Genomic DNA, 19,211 nt, shown 5'->3' on the forward strand with positions numbered 1-19,211 from the left:
TGAAGGGGAGTAGGAAATGTGCTTAGTTGAAGAGGGTCTTATTCAAGTTTCAGATATCAGGTTGTGTTTTGTATGAAGAGGCTAGGGAAGGTATCGTTGTAACATTGTACCACTGGCTTTGTACATCAAAAACCTACCTTAATGAGTGGAATACCAATAATAGTAATTACTATAATTTATGCTAATACTTATAGTTAAAGAAAAGAATAAGCATATATAATTCATGCTACTATATGGTATCCTCGTAAATTTAATTTACCTGGATTATCATATTTTTGTAATGGTATATCATATTCCTGAAGACAGTATACAATATCCTGTATAAACCAGTTTTTTCCTTAGTAAATATATTTGAAGTTAGTTATAAGTTATTATTATGAACTCATTCTGAGGTTGCTTAATATTCAGTGACTCATAAATACAGGGTGCGGCTACATAACTTCATTTTTTAAAAGCGTTTTGCATTTGAAAGAAGGAAGTTATGTTGCTGCACCCTGTAGTTTCAAAGAATTGGTGATGGTCAACACATGGAGTAATAGATACTTCATTGCATTGATGTGAAAGCGTGGAAAGATGACTGCAAACTTATGTATTAATTATTACCCAGACAAAATTAATGCACAAGCAGGAAGGTGCTTTAATGAAATAGAAAAATTGCCCCGTAATGTAAGCATCAACAAATACAGATGATAAGGTCTGTTCAAAAAGCTACTGCACTTTTTTATAGGAAAAAATTCTGCACTAACTAATTATTGGTCAGGGTCCTCTTCAAAGTAGTCTCCTCATCATCATATGCATGTATCCCAACAGTGTTTCTACTTTTTGAAACAGTCGTGCAATGCTTCTTCTGGGTATAATTCGTTGTCTCAGGCGTGACTTCATGGAATCGACTTAACATAATGAAAGGAGAAACTTGTAATTCCTTCTTTACAAAATGTACCCGATGATGACGTGCCACGTCGAAACCTAGGTCGTCCGTCGAATAAATCTATGTGGAATTACAAAGTTTCTCCTTTCATTATGCTTCTTCTGGGATTCTCATAATCTCCTCCATCAAATTTTTCTCTATCTCTGGAATGCTTGCAAATCGTTTTCATTTGGGCAGTTTGGGGAACTGGAAAAAGCCGTATTGGGTCAGATCTGGTGAGCGTGCTGGGTGAGGAAGAGTGGTACTGTTTTGGGCTAAAAACTGACAATTTATGAGAAATGAATAAGCTGGCACGTTGTCCAGGGAAAAAAAACCAATCCATAGCTCCTGCAAAGTTTGGGCCATTTTTGCCTGATTCTCTCTTTTTAGATGCTTAATGACCCCCACGTAGCATTCCCGTGTTAACTACTTGGCCTAGTATTTGTGAAGCACAACCCCCATATCATAAAAAAAAGTCAATTTCACCTTGACATTTGAGTGAGTATTGAGTTTTATTCGGGCAGAAAGATATTTCACCAATCCATTGTGAAGATTGCAGTTTTGGTTCGATATTGGGGATCAAGATGGTGCAGTGGCTAATTGACTGACTTTCCACTGGGAGGGCCTTGGTTCAAATCCTGGAGACAGTAGATATTTTTCAGTGGTATCCCTGAGGTACTTCGAGTGAGTACGCCATCTGTTGGATGGGATGTTAAACTATGGACCCATGGTGCCTTTCGTTAAGAGTAGGCTAATGCCGATGCCAGGTTTCTCTCCACCCTTCATCCTTTCCTGTCAATCCCTAATGATGCAAATGACCTAAGCTGTCGGTCGTCTCCCCTAAATACTACTACTCACTTCAAAGAATAAAACTTAAGTCTTATGGTCCTGTAATTTTTAAAACATTTGATCATTTAAAGAAACCATGTAATTCTTTGACTTTTTAAAGATTTAACTGAATTGAATTATTCAAACTTTTGGTTGTTTAATGAAAACAATCTAAGCTTCTGTGCAATATGCTTTGTTGCTATTTTCTTATATCTTAAGCTATCATCTTCTTTAGTTTTCATGATTATTGTTATATATAGCAGTTTGGTAGGTATTGTAGTGAGCTATAATGGGAAACTATAAAAGGAATTAGTGACTCCAGTACTGTAAATGTTAAGTTTTTGCTGTATAGAGTGAGAAATAAGAAGCTTACAAGAAAAATTTACTTGTTCAATGAAGGGGACTATAATGGCCTAAAATCAATGCTACAGAGTGATATTGCAAATTTTAAGAAAGATTGTAAACACTGAAATACTGAGGATAAATGGAATCACTTCCTTGAGATCATGCACTCTGCAGTGAACAAGATAATTCCCAGTAAAGATTTAATAGATAACATGGAAAGTAGATGGAACAACGGAGGTGTTACAGTAGCATTGCGATGTCAAAAGCTACAAGGTGTGATCAAAAAAAGATGGCTGATTTTATTCTGCGCCAACCATTCAACGGATCGAAACGAGACACAGTGCGCCATCTAGCGACACATCTGATGACTGAAACGAGAGGTGCTGCATTTGTTAACGTCGAGTCGTTACGCAGCAGCAGCGGTGCGTATCTTAACCTGTTCGTCGCCATGTGCAAAGGCAGCAATGAAGGAGCGCGAGGAACAGCGTGTGTGCATGAAATTTGGTTTCAAACTTGGAGAAAGTGCTACGGAGACATTTGGAATGATTCAGCAAGCCTTTTGTTGATGAAGCTATGAGTCGAAGCCAGTGTTTTGAGTCGTACAGTCGTTTTAAATCTTTCAGAACCTCGACAGATAAATATTTGCGAATGGGGCAGCCTTCCACTTGGACAGACCCCAACCATGTCAAATTGGTGAACGATTTGGTGCAGGCAAATCGCTGTTTAACCGTTCAGGAGATAGCCGAGGAAGTGAACATTAGTTGTGGATCCTATCAGACAATTTTGACTGACATTTTGGGCTTGACGTGCGTCGGATCAAAATTCGTCCCGTGGGTGCTGACTGATGAACAGAGACAAAAACCTGTGGACGTTTGTCAGGAATTCCTGGATGGAGCCAATGCCGACCCAGAGTTTCATAAAACCATCGTAACCAGTGACAAAACCTGGGTTTACAGTTATGATGTTGAGACAAAGGCCCAGTCTTCTCAGTGGATGGGTCCTCAATCTCAGCAACCAAAGAAAGCTTGCATGTCCTGGCCCAATGTGAAGGTCATGCTGGTGTGTTTCTTTGATTGACAAGGGCTGATTCATTACAAATATGTCCCTCAAGGTGAAACCGTCAACAAAATTTCTACTTAAAGGTTTTGAAGAGGCTGAAGGTCGCCGGGAGCTGAAAGAGGCCAGACATGTGGAGAAACAATGCATGGCATTTCCACCACGATAATGTGCCGGCTCATACGGCGCTGATCGTGACAGTTTTTTTCCCAGAACTGGGACTTGTTCACACAGCAAACCTACTCTCCAGATGTGGCTCTATCATACTTATTTTTGCTTCTGAATTTAAAATCAACCCTGAAAGGGCGCCGATTTGACTGTATTGCGGACATTAAAACTAATTGTATGGCGGACCTGAAGAGGATCCCTAAGTTGGCTTGCCAGGCAGGGTTCGATAGCTGGTAGAAGCGATGGTAAAGGTGTGTAGTCTGCCAAGGCATGTACTTTGAGGGCAACAAGTTCGATTAAGCTGTCTCCCTCAAAATATATAAGTTATAAAATCAGTCGTCTTTTTTTATCACACCTTGTATGTCACGTCAAGATGAAAAATGTTAGGAATGATATCTCTAGTGACAAGAGAAATTAGATCACTCTTGATTAAAAGTTTTTTAGGGCGTATGCGAAGAAAGAATTTCTGAAAGTGTTCAGAAAATTCAAAAGGGAAAGATTATTAGAGAATTGGAAAGCGTTTTAGTCATACGTGAGAGAGGTTTAGGGAAATAAGTCAACTCATAATTCACTCAAAAACAATAAAGGCAAAAGAATAACCAGCAGTTTGGAAAAGGTGAACTTGTTAAATTCCTTTCAAACTGTCGTCACCAAAGTATCACTTAAGTCTCCGATTGCTTGCCAAATCGTGCTGGCCAATTGATGACCAAAATTGAAATCTCATTTAATGGAGTAGAAAATTTGCTGAAAAATATTAAGCATCATAATTCCAATGGGCCCAATCAAACACCCACACATATTTACAGAACTAGCATTGGAATTTGCGTCATATCTAGAAATCATAGTTATGAAATCTGTGGTAGATTAGAAGGTTTCCAGTGATTGGGAAACTGCTAATTTAACATCTGTGTTTAAAAATAGAGATTTGAAGGAACCGAGCAATTACAGATGTATTTCCCTCACATCCATTTAGAGCAAGGTACATGTACAAGGGTTGCCATTTGTATTTTGAGCCTTGACCACACTAAGTGCTTCAGGTGCCATCTGAAAGTTTGGCCCTTTTAACACTAACTTTCTTCAGGACATATTGTAGTTTGATCATAACGTGTGTTGTTTATAGTGACTGGAAAATTTTTTCTCAGCGAAAAAATTGAGTCAACTTGTGAACACATAATTTTTTACGACTTCCAACATGGATCATCAAGACAAAAGTGCGTCGATCCACTTACTTCCACGTTTGGCGATTAAGCCCCATCCTTTGCTCATGTGAAACGCTGGTATGACAAATTCCATCATGGCTGCCTTTCGCTCAGCGACAAAAGTTGTGAAGGTCGTCCAAAATCAGTTGTTGTGCGAGAAAGCGTAGATGCTGGACAAGAATTAGTAAAGGAAGATAGTCATATGACTTATCTTGAGATATAGATATCCTTGGGGATTAGAATGATGAGTATCAATAAGATATTGCATGAACATTTAGCAGTAAAAAAAATTTGTTTGCGTTGGATCCCGCATAATTTAACAAAAACTCAAAAAGATGCTCGTGTCAATTGGTTCAAAGAGATGCTCAACAAAAACAATCACGGTGCTTCAAAAGCTTTGTATGTATAACATCTACGTTCATAGGTAACGAATCTTGGATGCATGCATATGAGCCCGAAACAAAACAGCAATCCAATGTATGGGTCTTCCAAGATGAGCCAAAACCAACGAAAGTGATTTGTGCGTGAAGCACATGGTAGGAAATGATCTCATGCTTCTTCAAAATGACTGGAAATGTGGCAACCTTACCGTTAGAGCAAAGTAGAACCTTGAATTCTGAATGGCACACGAGCATTTGTTTGCCAGAAGGGCTTGGTGAAATACTGACAAAGAAGGTGCAACAAAGGATTATTCTTCATTATGACATTTCAAGCTCTCATAGATTGGCTGAAACAACTACCTATTTGACTGGCCAAAACATCGAATTGATGTGTCATCCTTCGCACAGCCCTGATTTAGTGTCAAATGACTTCTCTTTATTCCCATTTATCAAGAAAAAATTGCGTGGCCAACGTTTTTCAGGGCCTGAAGAAGAATGCTGTTGATGCATTCAAAAACCATGTTTTGGAGGTACCTCAATCAGCGTGGAAAAAGTGTTACGAAAATTGGTTTGAGCACATGCAAAAGTGTATTGATTATTATGGAGAATACTTTAAAAACAATAAAGCCATTTTGAAAAATACTGCATTTTCACTATTAGGCTCAAAATATTAATAGCAACCCTCTTAGTTGCTAGTTCCATTGTGAGACATGTTGATAGTCAGAATTTATTGATTTAAAGCCAGCAGGGCTTCCAAAAGGGTAGATCCTGTGAGACACAACTTGTCCTTTTTGTTCATGATATCTGTATTTCGGGAGAGAGCAATGTTCCAGTTGAAACAGATTTTCTTGATTTCAAGAAAGCTTTGGGCAAAGTACCTCATAGTAAATGCTAAGCTGGAAGCATATGCTGTAGATAGAAATATCCTGAGGATGAAAGACTTTTTGAATAGTCAGGTACAAAGAGTAGTCATAAATGGAGTTGCCTCTAAGGCAGCAGAAGTCATATCGGATGTTCCCCTAGGAAGCGTAAGTGGACCTCTTTTATTCCTACTTTATGTCAACTGCATTGCAGTCACTAGTAAGATACATTTATTTGCCGTCAATTCAGTGCTTTACAGAGATAACCGTAATCCTGAGGATACGGCAGCTTTGTCAGTTGACCTAAATGCTATACAATGCTGGTGCGACACTCGACAATTAGAATTAAACTTGAAAAAGTGCATAGTGATATATTTTTGGAAAAAGAGCAGTTCTCTCCTGAATGAAATGTTTAGACTCGATCAAATACTTACGCATCACCCTTACCCACGACCTTTCCTGGGTGTAACATGTATGGAGAATATGTAGATGAGCTAACAAAAAATTTGGATTTATTAGAAGAGTATTGGGTGATGGAAAGGTTGAAGAGAAATGTTATATTTGGAGGATGATATTCTATGTGTGGAGTTTGAGGTGAGGACTGGAAACAATAGAGGAAAAGGAGAACATGAGTAGTCTATGGTCTTATTGGGTGATATATGATGTGGTCATATTAAAGAGAGTGTAATTAATGGGACCTAAATATGAATTAAGCCTATTGGCGGATTTTCAAATGTAGGGACAATTGTAAGGATCAAGCAGGTGGTCAGGGTTACTTCTAAGGAGGTGTAAGCTGTTTGTGGTTATGGAATGTTTTTTCTATGGGGTGTTTAGAAATGTTGAAATCCAGCCTGATGTGTCTGTTATGTTTTTTACTGCGTGTCATTTTACAGTATGAGAGGAGTTTTAATGGCTTGAATTCAGATTTTTCCTGTACGGATTACATCTTTTGTACAAGGCAATAGGTTTTTGAAATTCAAGTTTTGTGGAATTTCATTTTTGTGGGAATAGATTTCATGGGTATGAAATGTAAATGAAAATCCAGAAGTATTAAAAGAGTGCAAAAGCAGAATGTAGAAGCCAGAATGGAAAGGAAGGATCACCTAGTATTTGTTAAAAATTAAGGTGAGGATAAGGAATTATGTCCTGTAGATAAAAGGTGGACAAATCTTTAGAAAGGAATGACAAGAGCTGAAGATGTTTTGCGGGAATAGCTGTGTGCCTGTGATATATTATTTGCAGCTATAAAGCAACTTGTTGAAAACACCTAGATTGTAGTAGAATTAATAATGACAAATATGAGAGATATCATTAGGTGAAATAAGGACTGTCAATTTATGGAAAGCCTATGACAAAGTAGAGCCAACAAATGTAAATCATACAAGATGAGAATTTGAGGGAGGTGATTATGCCCAGCAATATAAAAATATGATGCTCTGCCATGTCAGCAATCTAGTCAACCTTGAAGCCCATTAGGAGGTTTCTTAAGTTGATGGTGAGCAAATGTAACGATGGATGTGGAGGGAGAGGAGGAGGAAAAAAATTTTGAGGGGGAGAGATGAGTGCAAGGAAATTATAGTGGTATAACTTGTTGGTACTGTACGTTAGATTACATTGTGACATTTCGTAAACTTAGAAAATATACCTCCGAAAAAGTCTTCTAGAAAGAATTTCAGGGATACATAAGATCCTTTTATTTGATGTATCAGCGAGCCAAATGATGTTTTGGATGAAATATCATATTCATTTAGTATGGTACGTGATAGGAAATGAGGTGTTTCTAATCAGCAAGATCTACCAGACCTCCTAGCTAAGAGGCAGTAGGATTCCAATCTCCTCTATTCCTTTATCGTAGTCTAGATGAAACAAGAAGGGCAAGAAAGTACAGCTACAGTAGAATGGGCACTGCAACCAACATGCAGCAATGATAGGTGTCATCTCAAAAAGAGAGAGGTCGACTCATGAACTCATAAGATACTGTTAACTTTTTTAATGAGTAGCTAGCATTGACAAAGAAGCAAAATGAGCATTGAGAAGAATATTTCAGTGAATGTTTGGAAAACTCTTGGGTGTTTGCATGCGTATTTTTAAACTAAAGCAATTTTTCCAAGAATTAAACTATTGGAACTCAGGTGCCTAATTGCCGCATAAAATGCATTGAAGGCATTTAAAATAATTAGTATTTAGCCTTTATTATTCCCCAATGAATATTTAATAATAAAAAGATAATCAATGGAAGTTACAAAAATTCAGTATTAAAATTTCCTTGTTCATAATGTTGATTTCAATGATTACTTAATATGTAAAATTTTCATTTGTTTATGATGTCAATGATTATCAGACAGTAAAAGCCATATGATAGCTGATGATCCGCATGATTAAGTGAAATTCAGATTTGTATGTAATGATGATGCATAGGCATGCCTTGTATGTTATAATTAATGAAGGGAGAATACTTAGTATTTTCATCAATTATTCAATTCTGTTCTATCACATCACGTGAGACATGTTGTTTGGTTCCTAAATGAGCATTTACAGGACCCATCTGTCGCAAGTATTGTCTTTTGTCTTTGCGATATGAAAAAGTAATGGCAGTCTATTATTCTATTATTGTTAATGTGGTCTCACATTAGGTCTGGCATTTTTTATTACTTTTATTTTCTCTATCAATAATATGATCTTGTATGACTTGTTGAATGCTTAGCAAAAATACTAATTGCATTATTTTTTCTTTAGCAGTGAGGAGTTAAAGGAGAGTGGGACAAACAATGGGGAAAAGGAAAAGGCTAGTAATCAAGTTTGTGTGGACAAGCTAGTACGAAAGAACTCCCTACCCATGGAAGTAACCTGACGTTGGATGCGGCGTCAGCCGTGAAGTTTCTTTCCTGAAAATGGCTGATGGAATTGAAGACATCACGGGTGACCTTAGACCATCATAAGTGCAAGAACCACATGTTTAAGGGGCTAGCTAACCATAGGGGTGCTGCATTATCACTGGAATAAGGGACTGACTAGGATGGAGTTGGGCAAGAATAGCTTCTGGATGGCATTGACGATGTGTTATCTCCTTGTTTAACTTTCAGTTGCTCTCTCGATTACTGCACTATGGGTGTTGAGTCAGCATTGTAAATTATGCATCAACATGATGATTTCATCTGAGGTTATTTAAATAGTAATTATTTGGAAGTCCTCATTTTTTCCACCGAAAATGAGAATACCTACCTAGTTGAAAAGAAAGGATATGTAGGTATCAACTTCTCTCAAGTATTCATTATAACTCTGTATCTTCATTCACACATCATTTGGTCCTACAAATTGCCACATAATGATTCATCAATATCATTTTCACATTATTTTATATTGGTTCCTTTTCATTAGATAAAATTCAAATTATGGGCGCCTCCATTGTATTATTGGATGCCATACTGGGAATGTATGGAAAGGCATATTATTGCTATTCCTTGCCTGCGCTAACTTGTAATCTGTGCCAATATCATCACGTGTAACATTTTCATTTTATTCATTATTATTTTTGGGAAGGTTTTTAGTAGGCTGCAAGCGCTGTCATAGTTGGCGATGCTGAGATTAGCCTTGGGAAAGTTGACTAGATCTTGGCCTTGGGAAGATAGATTTGTAATATACTGCTGTAGAATCATCCCTTTTCTCTCAACAGTTAACAAAAAACTTGTATCTTTAAAGAAAAAAGATTGCTGAATGTATAAACTGTCAGATGGTAAAATAATTTTACAAAGAAGCTATCAGAGATGCTGATCATTTGTGGCTGGATGGTCTTGTGTCTCTGGGTGCATCTTTGGATTTTCATTTTTCTTCTTCCACCTCTATATACTTATCTGTTCTTCCTCCTTAATGAATGAAATTTACTTTTGTACTATATCTGAGGCCATGGGCACCCTCCTACCATCGACTTAAAGCCTCTATGTATCTACTGCTTTCATATTGAGAGTTTGCTTGAGGTCAAAATGCATGGTACACAATTTGGATGGTGGCTTGGTCAACTGCAAACAGTATCACACATATTAGCCCATGCAGTTTTCTTGTTGTACCTGTTCATCTATTCCTAATTATCTTTGTAATGGTCATGGTTAGGGTATGAATATTGTTTGCCATTCATCATTTTAGTTTCATATTTGTCCTATTAAACCATTCATGTAAACGTAGGATGTAATGGACATCAATCATTAACCTCTTAAGGTCCATTGCTCCAAAAGTTAAACAATGTGATACAAGCGTAATTAAAGTGTAATATTAATATTAATTTAACTCCTGTTAACATCTGTGATTGCATAAAGGTGTCAGCACGTTATTCCTTGTTCATAAAGATAAATGACATTTCATCTCCCATAATGTGAGTAGCCCTCTCCTCGCAGTACTGGGGAGAGTTGATATAATCAGGTACCTGTGAAAAAAGAAAAAAAGAAAAAATGAATAACGTAATTCTTCCACTGTGGCTTTTCTTTGCGCATTGAATATAAAAATTTCTCCTACCTCCCACTTTTTTGTCATCCTTGTATTCATGAGCTATAGGAAGCATTGCCTAAATGTTGCAAGTGTGGGGGAGTAGTGTTGGAAAACCAAAAAAGAATGGTCAAAATTACTTGTTGGTTTGTGTCGTGTTTCAATGTGGTTGGTGGATCAATATTTTGTTATGCCCTTCCATTGCTAATTTGGGAGTATATGGATTAATTTGAATACCCATAGAGTGCATAAGCTTATCAGCATAGAGGGTTTTGAAAGCCTTTGCATGAAGGAGTTTAAATGAAGTCACTTGGTGCTATTTGTTGTGTTCGTCTCATGTGTGTTTCTTGGTATTTACCAGAGTTCAAATCTTGAGATTCACACAAACGGTACATTTTGGGCAGTCTGAGATAGTGAGAAAAATAACCCATTTCTATTGTTTTAATCCCTCTCATGCCTGTTAATAGTTGATGTTGGATTTCACATATTGAGTATCAAAGCTTCTGTCAGCTTCCTTTAGCACTGATCAAGTGTTTTTATGAATATGGCCAATGTCTGTAGAACTTTTCCTGTCATTGATAAGATCCAGAAGTGTCTTCAGTTAGGTTTTTGTTGCCCATCTCTTCATCTTTCATTAACCCCTCATTGTCTGGTTCCATTGCTAGGCCGAAGGCAGTATTCATGAATATTGAGGCCTCCTTAAGGCATCATTCATTGAGGGCTGCAACAGTTATTCATTCTATATTTAGGAGCTGCCCCTCGCGTCCAGGCAGTTCCTAACAGTATAGTGTGTCTGTGAGTGTGTTCTGTGTGTGAAAGTTTACGTATGTGTGAATTGGTGTGAGGAGAGGCCAAGGAGAAGAAGGGCCCTCTATATAGTCTGTGACTTGTGGTGCAAAGATTCCTCAAGTGTACATCAATGCCTGTACATGTTCTACAGGTACTTATCAAAAAATTATGGTGATATTGTACAATGGGAAAATCGTGTTAGAATTTGAATTTTCGATTTTTTACGTGGAACGAATTCATTTCGGCATTGTATAAGTGTAAATAGACTACTAGCGGACCGTATCGAATAAAATTTCAAACGTTCGTTTGGATTTACAACTCAAAATTGATTTTTATTCTTCTAATGCTGTCATACCTCTATGTCATCCCTACCTCAGTCAAAGCATTATTGCATTCTTCCTCTAATTGTGAGTGTTGTCTACAGATTTCTGCAGTTATTTTCTTTTATTCCTTCTGTGTGAGTTTGAATGTTTTATGGTTTTATCATTTTGTGAAACTGTACAAAGAAAAATGGATGGTAATCTCAGTTCATAAAAATAATAAAATTATATTTTTAATGTGTACTGAGATGTCATCAAGTTCCGATTACTATAAATATTCACACTGGAGGAACGTTTCAGTACACATCCTTCAGGGAATTGAAAGTTATTTTTCTGACTGTCATCTGCCTTTGATGGCAGCTCAATCAGTCTTCAAGAGAATACTGATTGTTTTCCTCAATGGAATTGTAAGATAATATGAAACTGTGATAACTATTTAAATGCTGCGGAAAATATCAATTCAGCTTATAAATTGGTAGTATAATACGTCTGAAGCATCTTGGACATGCATGTGAAGCAATGGTGAAGGTTATCCAAATTGTTGGGTAAAATGTCTCAAAACAATTTCCCTATGGTGCTGTAATTTATTTTAACCTTGCTTTAAATCATGAAAAGAAAATTCTGTGTTTGTAATCATTAGTAGGGTCATTCAAAAGACCCACAATCAGGGATATTGTTGACCAAATGTTTTCTCAAAAGTTCCTGAGTGTAGTTGGTTATTTTCAGAATCCTACACCTGCTACTTATTTATCAGCCAACATGGTTCATTCGGTCGGTAAGGCATAAAAGTTATGGGTTTAGAACTTTCCAGGAGGAGGGGTATTTTATTTCTATTCTGATTAGTACCTTCTAATATTGATGAAGTTGTCCTCGGGATCACCTAAAATTAAATCTGAATATTTTAATTTATTATAAAGTTATTGAAAACTAGAATGAATATGGAAAATGGTAACTTATTCGTAGATTGTAATTCAGTTAATTGCATGTGGCCCTGGTTATATTGGATTTTAGTTTAAAATAGGTTTTCAAAATACATTCTCTTTAAAGGTGCCAAGTTATTTAGATTGAGTTGTAAGTATGAATATACATATTAAATCCAAAACCTTGGGATAATGTCTAATTTTAAAGTGACTATTGAAAATTTATTACAAAAATGGCTAATATGCTAATGATTTTAGATAAGGGTTTTAATTTTATCATTTTCAGTATTTTTCTTTACCTTGTCCATATTCTGACTTCTGTGAAGAGGCAGTAACTTAAAATGTTAATTGATTCAATTTTTTGGGCAGGTATATAATTTTATTTTTTGGAGGTAGATAGTTAATAAACATTAAAGCCTTTTTAGTCTCAAGTGGATTTAGTGGAAAGGTTCATTTTTGGTGACATTAAATCAAGAAATGATGTTGCATTCACATCTAATCATTATCAATATTTCAACAGAAGTCACTGGTGTCATGATTGATAATGATGTATGTTTGCCACAGTTTACATGGTATTTCAATAAATGCATATATTAAGAGGGTTATATGATGGATAGCTTTGACACTGCCACCAATATTGTGTTAACTCCATCCGGGGTTTTGGTTCCCCTTTGTGATGATTGTGGTCCCTTCTTGTGTAGAGGCTGGCATAGCTACTCTCACCATGTAAGGTGCAGCCTCTAGGCAGTGCAGCCTGTGATCTTCCACGTTTGATATGTTATAAGTAGAATCTCTTTCTAGCAAGAGGGATTTACTATGACCCATTTCAATGTCAAGCAAACTATGATGTGAGTGCTCTCATTTCTCACAATGTTACCTTTGTTGCTTCTTATAGGTTACGACCTGGGGAACCTATGTTTACCTATTATTATCCCTGATTTCCAAATTTCTTTTCTGGTTGTTTTTAACCATTGCTCTCTTCCCATACTTATTTTACATTATTTAATGATTTGCTGAACTGTCATAAATCTTTTTCATTTTGCCCTTTCTGGCACGTATGCTACATGAACCATTTCAGCCAGCTACTTGAGGAAATATGATTGTAATGGGCTCAATTCTATCCACTTGGAATAAAAACCTACCAGAACTAGGTTTGGTTGCCTTGCTAGCTCAAAGATGTCACATGTTTCTTTTTTTTTAAATAGTAGCTGGGGCATTTAATGAGGCAGCAAAATTTGCTTTTGATTCTCGTTTCTTTAATTTGAGGCAGATTTGGTATCTCTTGAAGAACTTAATGTTATCTATCATGCCAATACAGTGGCTGGCTTAAGTGTGAGTTTTCTCATTCCGTAGTGAACCTTATGCAATAACTTATGGATGTATGATTATTATGTCTTTGGCACTATAACCGAGTGGTTCAAGAAAACCAACTTTTTCAACCTAAGGTTTAAGTTTAACCCTAACCTTAGTTTATTCAGTGATGAGATTTAAGATGCAATTTTACTTTAGGTCGGCCATCCCTCCTTGTGTTAGAGGCTTACTGGGCCTAGCACATAATCTGTAAGTCTCTCGGAAATCATTCCCTTCTTTGTGGAGACATGGATAAATATTTACTAATAGCATGCACCATTTCAGCCAGCTGAGAATGGTCTTCGATCTAAGACCTTTAAAAAACCATAACTTGTGCAAGTGGCCTGGCCTATAGTACTTGTGAAATGAGTAACATAAGTTGAAGTCTCAACCCCTGTGGACCCTATTTTACAAATTTCATTTTTCATCACAGACACATTGTGCTCCGATGTCAACTGTTCACTAATTATGTAATTCAGTGCAGCAAAATGGATTGTCTGCGTTTCCTTGTCATAGCTGTTTTTCTTTAAGTCACCAACTCGAAAATGAGAATGCTGGCTGATTGCATATCCCATCCTAACTGGTCGTCTTGCAACACATCTCAGACTCAGTTGTGATACATCCCTTAACATTGTTTCTCTCTTAAAAGGGTAAAAAGTTTTATTTCAAATCATAATTAAGAAAGTATAGTCTGGGGAACTATTTTAAAAATTTTTTGAAGTCCCTTGAGTGACAGGCTAGCTATTTCCAAATGATGTCAACTTTTAGTAGCTCCTTCAGGCTTGCTGTTTATGTTGTGTTTCGGGTATCATAATTTTAGCAGAGATTTAACTATACCTGGGCCAATTTTCATTCTCTGCTTGGAGAATACATGGCCCACAAACTTGTCACTTTGTTCTTCAACTTGGCGGAGTTAAATTTACTGTTTAATGCTCTGGATTTTTCAACAACGCCATTGAAAGTAAACTCTGCTTCAGCCTTATCCATTCCTAAGGTGACATCAAAACAGACCTATTAATTTACCCATGAATTTCCACATCCTTTTTCTCATTTCTAATATTAGTACAGGCGAAAGACATGTTAGTTTTAACTAAAGTTATTTTTGTTTCATTTATTAATTTTAACTTATTAAATTATTAGTTTGATAAATTTTCCTCCCAGATGACTTGGAGTTATTAAGTTACCTCGTTCAGTCATTGGATTTATTGTATCCTAGCTTCCGCATACTACGATGTACAAAAATATTCGCTGCTAAAGACACTAATCCCCAATTGATGTTAAAAGTTATTGCTCATACCTTTTTTTTGGCTAGCACCATAAATGGATACTTGCGAGGATATAAGTACAAGAATTTACATAATGACATTGTTGTTAGGTCATAACACTAGAACTATTCTCCCAAATGAGACGTCAAAAACAAGAACACGGTTGCTATGATGAACGTTAATCTATGTATACATGTATGCAGTTCACTCCATCCAAAAATCATAGGAAATTCATGTATCAGTGTAAAAATGAAAATTATTTGTTGCAGAAATATTGATAGTGAACTGTAATCTGGTCAGTTTCTATTCGTTAAGCAATGGAAACAACCCATCAAATTGCAAAATAACACTAAAGTCGTATTTACAGCAACAGTAAATTAAATAAATTTGGGGAACAACCGAATTGTACAAATTCAACATAGGATCTGATTCATCGCTTTATTGAATAATTTTAAGGCGACCGTTATGCATTTTAGAAAGACATGGTGCAGTAAATTTATACTTTTTGCAATTCTTTTGAGAGCTTATGATGATAAAAAAATGAGTGTAATTTTTGGATGAATTGATTATATAAAGTCATAGCAAAATATCAGGGCAACTAACCCATAATATGCCTACGGAAATATGTAAACGTTAGTTTTTACATAACACTTTACCCAGCAGACGATTCTATTATGAAACTATTTTCGATCTTCACTATTGGATTTCACTTCATGACCGCTATAGGCGCTGGTTTCAATTTCAACTCCATCAGCGCCGTAACTTGAGCAACAAGAACTACGTGCACAAATCTGGCATGCTTTCGTCTGTTCTAGTCGTCTGGTACTCGATATATAGGAGAACCCTCGGAAGGTAAAGGTGGCTGATAGCGAGGAATTTCAGCAGGTAAGCCAAATTATGGTGTGCCTCTGCATTATTAAGGTCATCAGGACTCACTATTTTTGTTTAGCTTGTGGTATTTCGCTTTAAAACATCTCCATAGAAGATTTCTGTATTCAGACTATAGTCGCGCTGCAGTAGTTATAAATATATACAACATGGCTACCATCCGAAAAGCGAGGGTCATGAATGTGACAGAAGGTAGGATCGTGTGATTTTTGTCCATTTTTTCGGTTTTGTGAGGCTTGTAGCTCTGTTTAAGTATCGCTTGCTTGTCTGTTGCATGAGAGGAATTCTTAGCGACGCTTTGTTGGGCGATTTTATGTTGAACCATGCAGGTACATTTTTTCGGATTTCACGGAAACTTAAAAAATGACTATTTTGGTTGAGTATATATTTTTACAGGACGCTGAGTGTTTATGTGTGGGACTTGAATTTTTTGTGCCAGTCTTTATGCATAATGCCATCATTTATTCCATTGCATTTGTTGATAAATTATTTCGCTGGTTTCGCGGTAATCTTAATGCCCGAATATTTTTACTGCTGGTATAGCATACAAATGTCATTAAGAATAAACTTGGCGATGAGATTAAATTATCGTTGATGATATAGAGATGAAGGAACTCCGTTTGACACATTCTTCATTACGATCTTAATGCGTATCCTGAAGCATTTCGATTTCTTGGATTCGTTGCAGTGAACTTAAGTTCAGATAAATAATTAGCAGTCGAATTATTTCTCTTTATTCTATGAACCTTATATTTACATATTTCTCCCAGTAATAATATTCGATTTCATATGCTTTTCTCAAAGTTCAAGTAATTACTGTTTTGTGCCTTTAGGCAGTTTAGTTTTGCCCAAGATTAGTATAATATAGGCACATTTTTCTGTGTAGTTTACTACTTTTGACTTATTAATAACATTTCATGCACATTTCTACTTAGCTACAATCTTTAACAATTGGCATCTGTGGAATATCTAGAGGTGTTCCAAGTTTATTTGAATCCGATGGTGATATGTTGCGAAATTTCTTGTGATATGAGAATTGTAAATGAAAGTAAAGCTTTTTGGGGAAAGTGAGGGTATGGCAAATATAGTGTAAACATTCTAAAATCAATTTTGATGCGGTGTTGCTCTGTAACGATGCAATCAAGCAGTGTGTAATTGCAGTCAGTGGTGGTGTGTGTAGTTTCATTCTTTCATATGAATAATACATTATATCTCTCTGCCAGAGAATATCATTGTTTCTATACATTGAAGATGGATGCCTTTGTTTCATAATGTTGTAAACCGATGCTTCTAACAGTTTTGCGAGAATCATGTTGACATTTCTTCCGCATGGCGTTCTCATTGTTTTTGAAACTCTCCGAAAATGCGTGTAACAATGAATGGAACTGTTGAGTTAGTATATTTAGGGTATCCATGGTGGCTTTGTATATCAATTTTTAATTTTCAGTTAATTTCTCAAGAATAATTTTTTGCTTTGTTGTTAATACGTCACTTATGTAGGATTCACGTTGGCGTCGATGTAATTGGAATATCGCACATGTCAAACTAATGGAGAATTTGCTGTTTGCGCAATGCGAATTTAACACGCTTTGATAGAAAAACGGAACAATGACAAGATACCATTATCAAGTCTTGTTTCCAGAATTTTCGAAAAGTGATTTAATGAAGTTTTCGCTTTAGATTCCCGTTTTTACTTTTCCGTGGCATGGAAAACGCGCTTCATATTGATTGGAAACTTCGTGGAATGGAATAATTTAGGGAGTACATTCAAAAAATACTCTAAAATCACGTATAAACACATGTATCCCGTCCCAATAAATTTAATTTTCATAGATGGAACCGCGAGTGCTCCACCATGAGTGATTGATTTCCCCGTATCAAAATCAATTAGGTAATCTTTTATACTCTTTCATTGTTTGACTCGGATCTTAAAATTTTTCTATATGAACCTTAATGTTCGTTATTTTTATGAATCTCAATGAAAAGTAAAGTTATTGTGCATTTGAATTCAAAGGATTTTGTCCGACGGGAGTGTTGCTTTATTATTCAATGGGGATCTCTGGCCCAGGATTTAATCGGCACAGTATTTACATGTGTCAGAAATGTACATTGACAACAGCTCAGTATACATTTTGGTTTTAACTTTAATCCTCGGAGTTAACAAGAGCTATTGTTTGATATTTACTTAATGGTGGCAACCCGTTAATATGATGAATAACGAGGTCGCGGTTTACTTGTAACCGTGCGTTCGGATTGCGGCTGGGTTCTCAATGTTTGTTACCGTACATTGGATATTTCTCATTTGATGTGTGAGGATACTGTATGGCCTTAGCCGTTGGACAATCTTAAACGCCAGTTAGATCTTGATTTAAATCGTTGTCATATTGCCCTTCATCAAGTTTTCAAGCCTGGATAATTGTTACAATTTTCCGATTACTCAGCCTTGCACTTTTGCATTAATTCACTTACGACTGAATTAACTCTTGTTTTCTATTACTTAAATCTCAGTTCGTTAAAAATCAGTGACTAAGTGTGTGCAGGGAAGGTCATGATTTTTCAAATACAGAAAATGAGAACAATTACAATGCCTATTACGCTCCGCATCGTTCACCATGAATGGTGGGACGGAAATCGTAGCCGATTGAAATTTGAATTTGTGCCTTTTTTTAGAGATACTATTAGGAATTCGAACAGCTACGCTTTCGTTGATTTAAGGGAGCCAATTTTTTATTGAATATCATCATTTTGTGAGATATTCTTATTCATACATTGATATTCACCCTTTCATTTCAATCCTAACATGAATTTTGTACTCATGTATGAACGGTATTAGAGGGTTCAAGGTAAGGCTTCATAACTATTATTTTTACGTAAAAGTGCGCAAAGTTCGGGGTTTATCCATTTCTAATAAAAAATAATGATTCAATTAATGAAATGCTGGGATGTGAATTTGATAACTGCATTCGATAGCTTCCTGCTGCACCGTGTATATTGCACGATCGAAATTCATCCGCGCTAAACACCAGTTTAACGAGAAATTACTTGGTTTAAAACATGGTTGGTGGCTAATATTTTTAGAAACCCTCGAAATATAATTGTTTTAGTTGCTGAGGAATAATAATTATCAATTATAGTAATTATATATGTGAATTTATTTTCCTATCATTCTTCACTCTTTTCTGTGCCATTCTACTTTCTCTCTTTCTTACCTGCTGGGCGCTTGAATTCACCTGGTCGATTGTCGCTACAGCTGATCCTCAAACATTTGGCATAGAGAAATTTGGAGCAGTGAAGTTTCTTGGGGAGATCTTTTTCTCTGAATAAAATATAAAATTTGAATTATAGAAAATGCTTTTGGTTTTTTTTTGTTGATTTATTCTTTATCATCTGATAAAGACTTATTTTGAAACAAAACCTATTGTTTGAATTACAAATGTAGGTGGATGAGTATATGCTGCTT

The 19,211-nt window shown here is 36.2% G+C and overlaps 1 protein-coding gene and 1 long non-coding RNA gene across 3 annotated transcripts in view; both read left to right on the forward strand.

Annotated features, from left to right (window-relative positions):
* E(Pc) (Enhancer of Polycomb) overlaps positions 1-11,326 on the forward strand; it is a 58,611-nt gene extending 47,285 nt beyond the window's left edge. Inside the window, exon 12 of one of the 2 annotated variants that reach the window (XM_071591145.1) lies at positions 8,480-11,326. In XM_071591145.1, the coding sequence (XP_071447246.1) occupies positions 8,480-8,594 (115 nt within the window). In that variant the 3' untranslated portion in view covers positions 8,595-11,326. The remainder of the gene's footprint in view (positions 1-8,479) is intronic. The other variant, XM_071591146.1, reaches the window with a different exon arrangement.
* A 4,328-nt stretch (positions 11,327-15,654) lies between these two features.
* Positions 15,655-19,211, forward strand: part of LOC139692850 (uncharacterized) — a 164,243-nt gene continuing 160,686 nt past the window's right edge. The window contains exon 1 of the long non-coding RNA XR_011701800.1: positions 15,655-15,748. This is a non-coding gene — a long non-coding RNA (uncharacterized lncRNA). The remainder of the gene's footprint in view (positions 15,749-19,211) is intronic.

Source organism: Hetaerina americana, unplaced genomic scaffold (genome assembly GCF_022747635.1).
Source record: "Hetaerina americana unplaced genomic scaffold, ioHetAmer1.1.p SCAF_42, whole genome shotgun sequence".
Classification (NCBI taxonomy): Eukaryota; Metazoa; Arthropoda; class Insecta; order Odonata; family Calopterygidae; genus Hetaerina; species Hetaerina americana.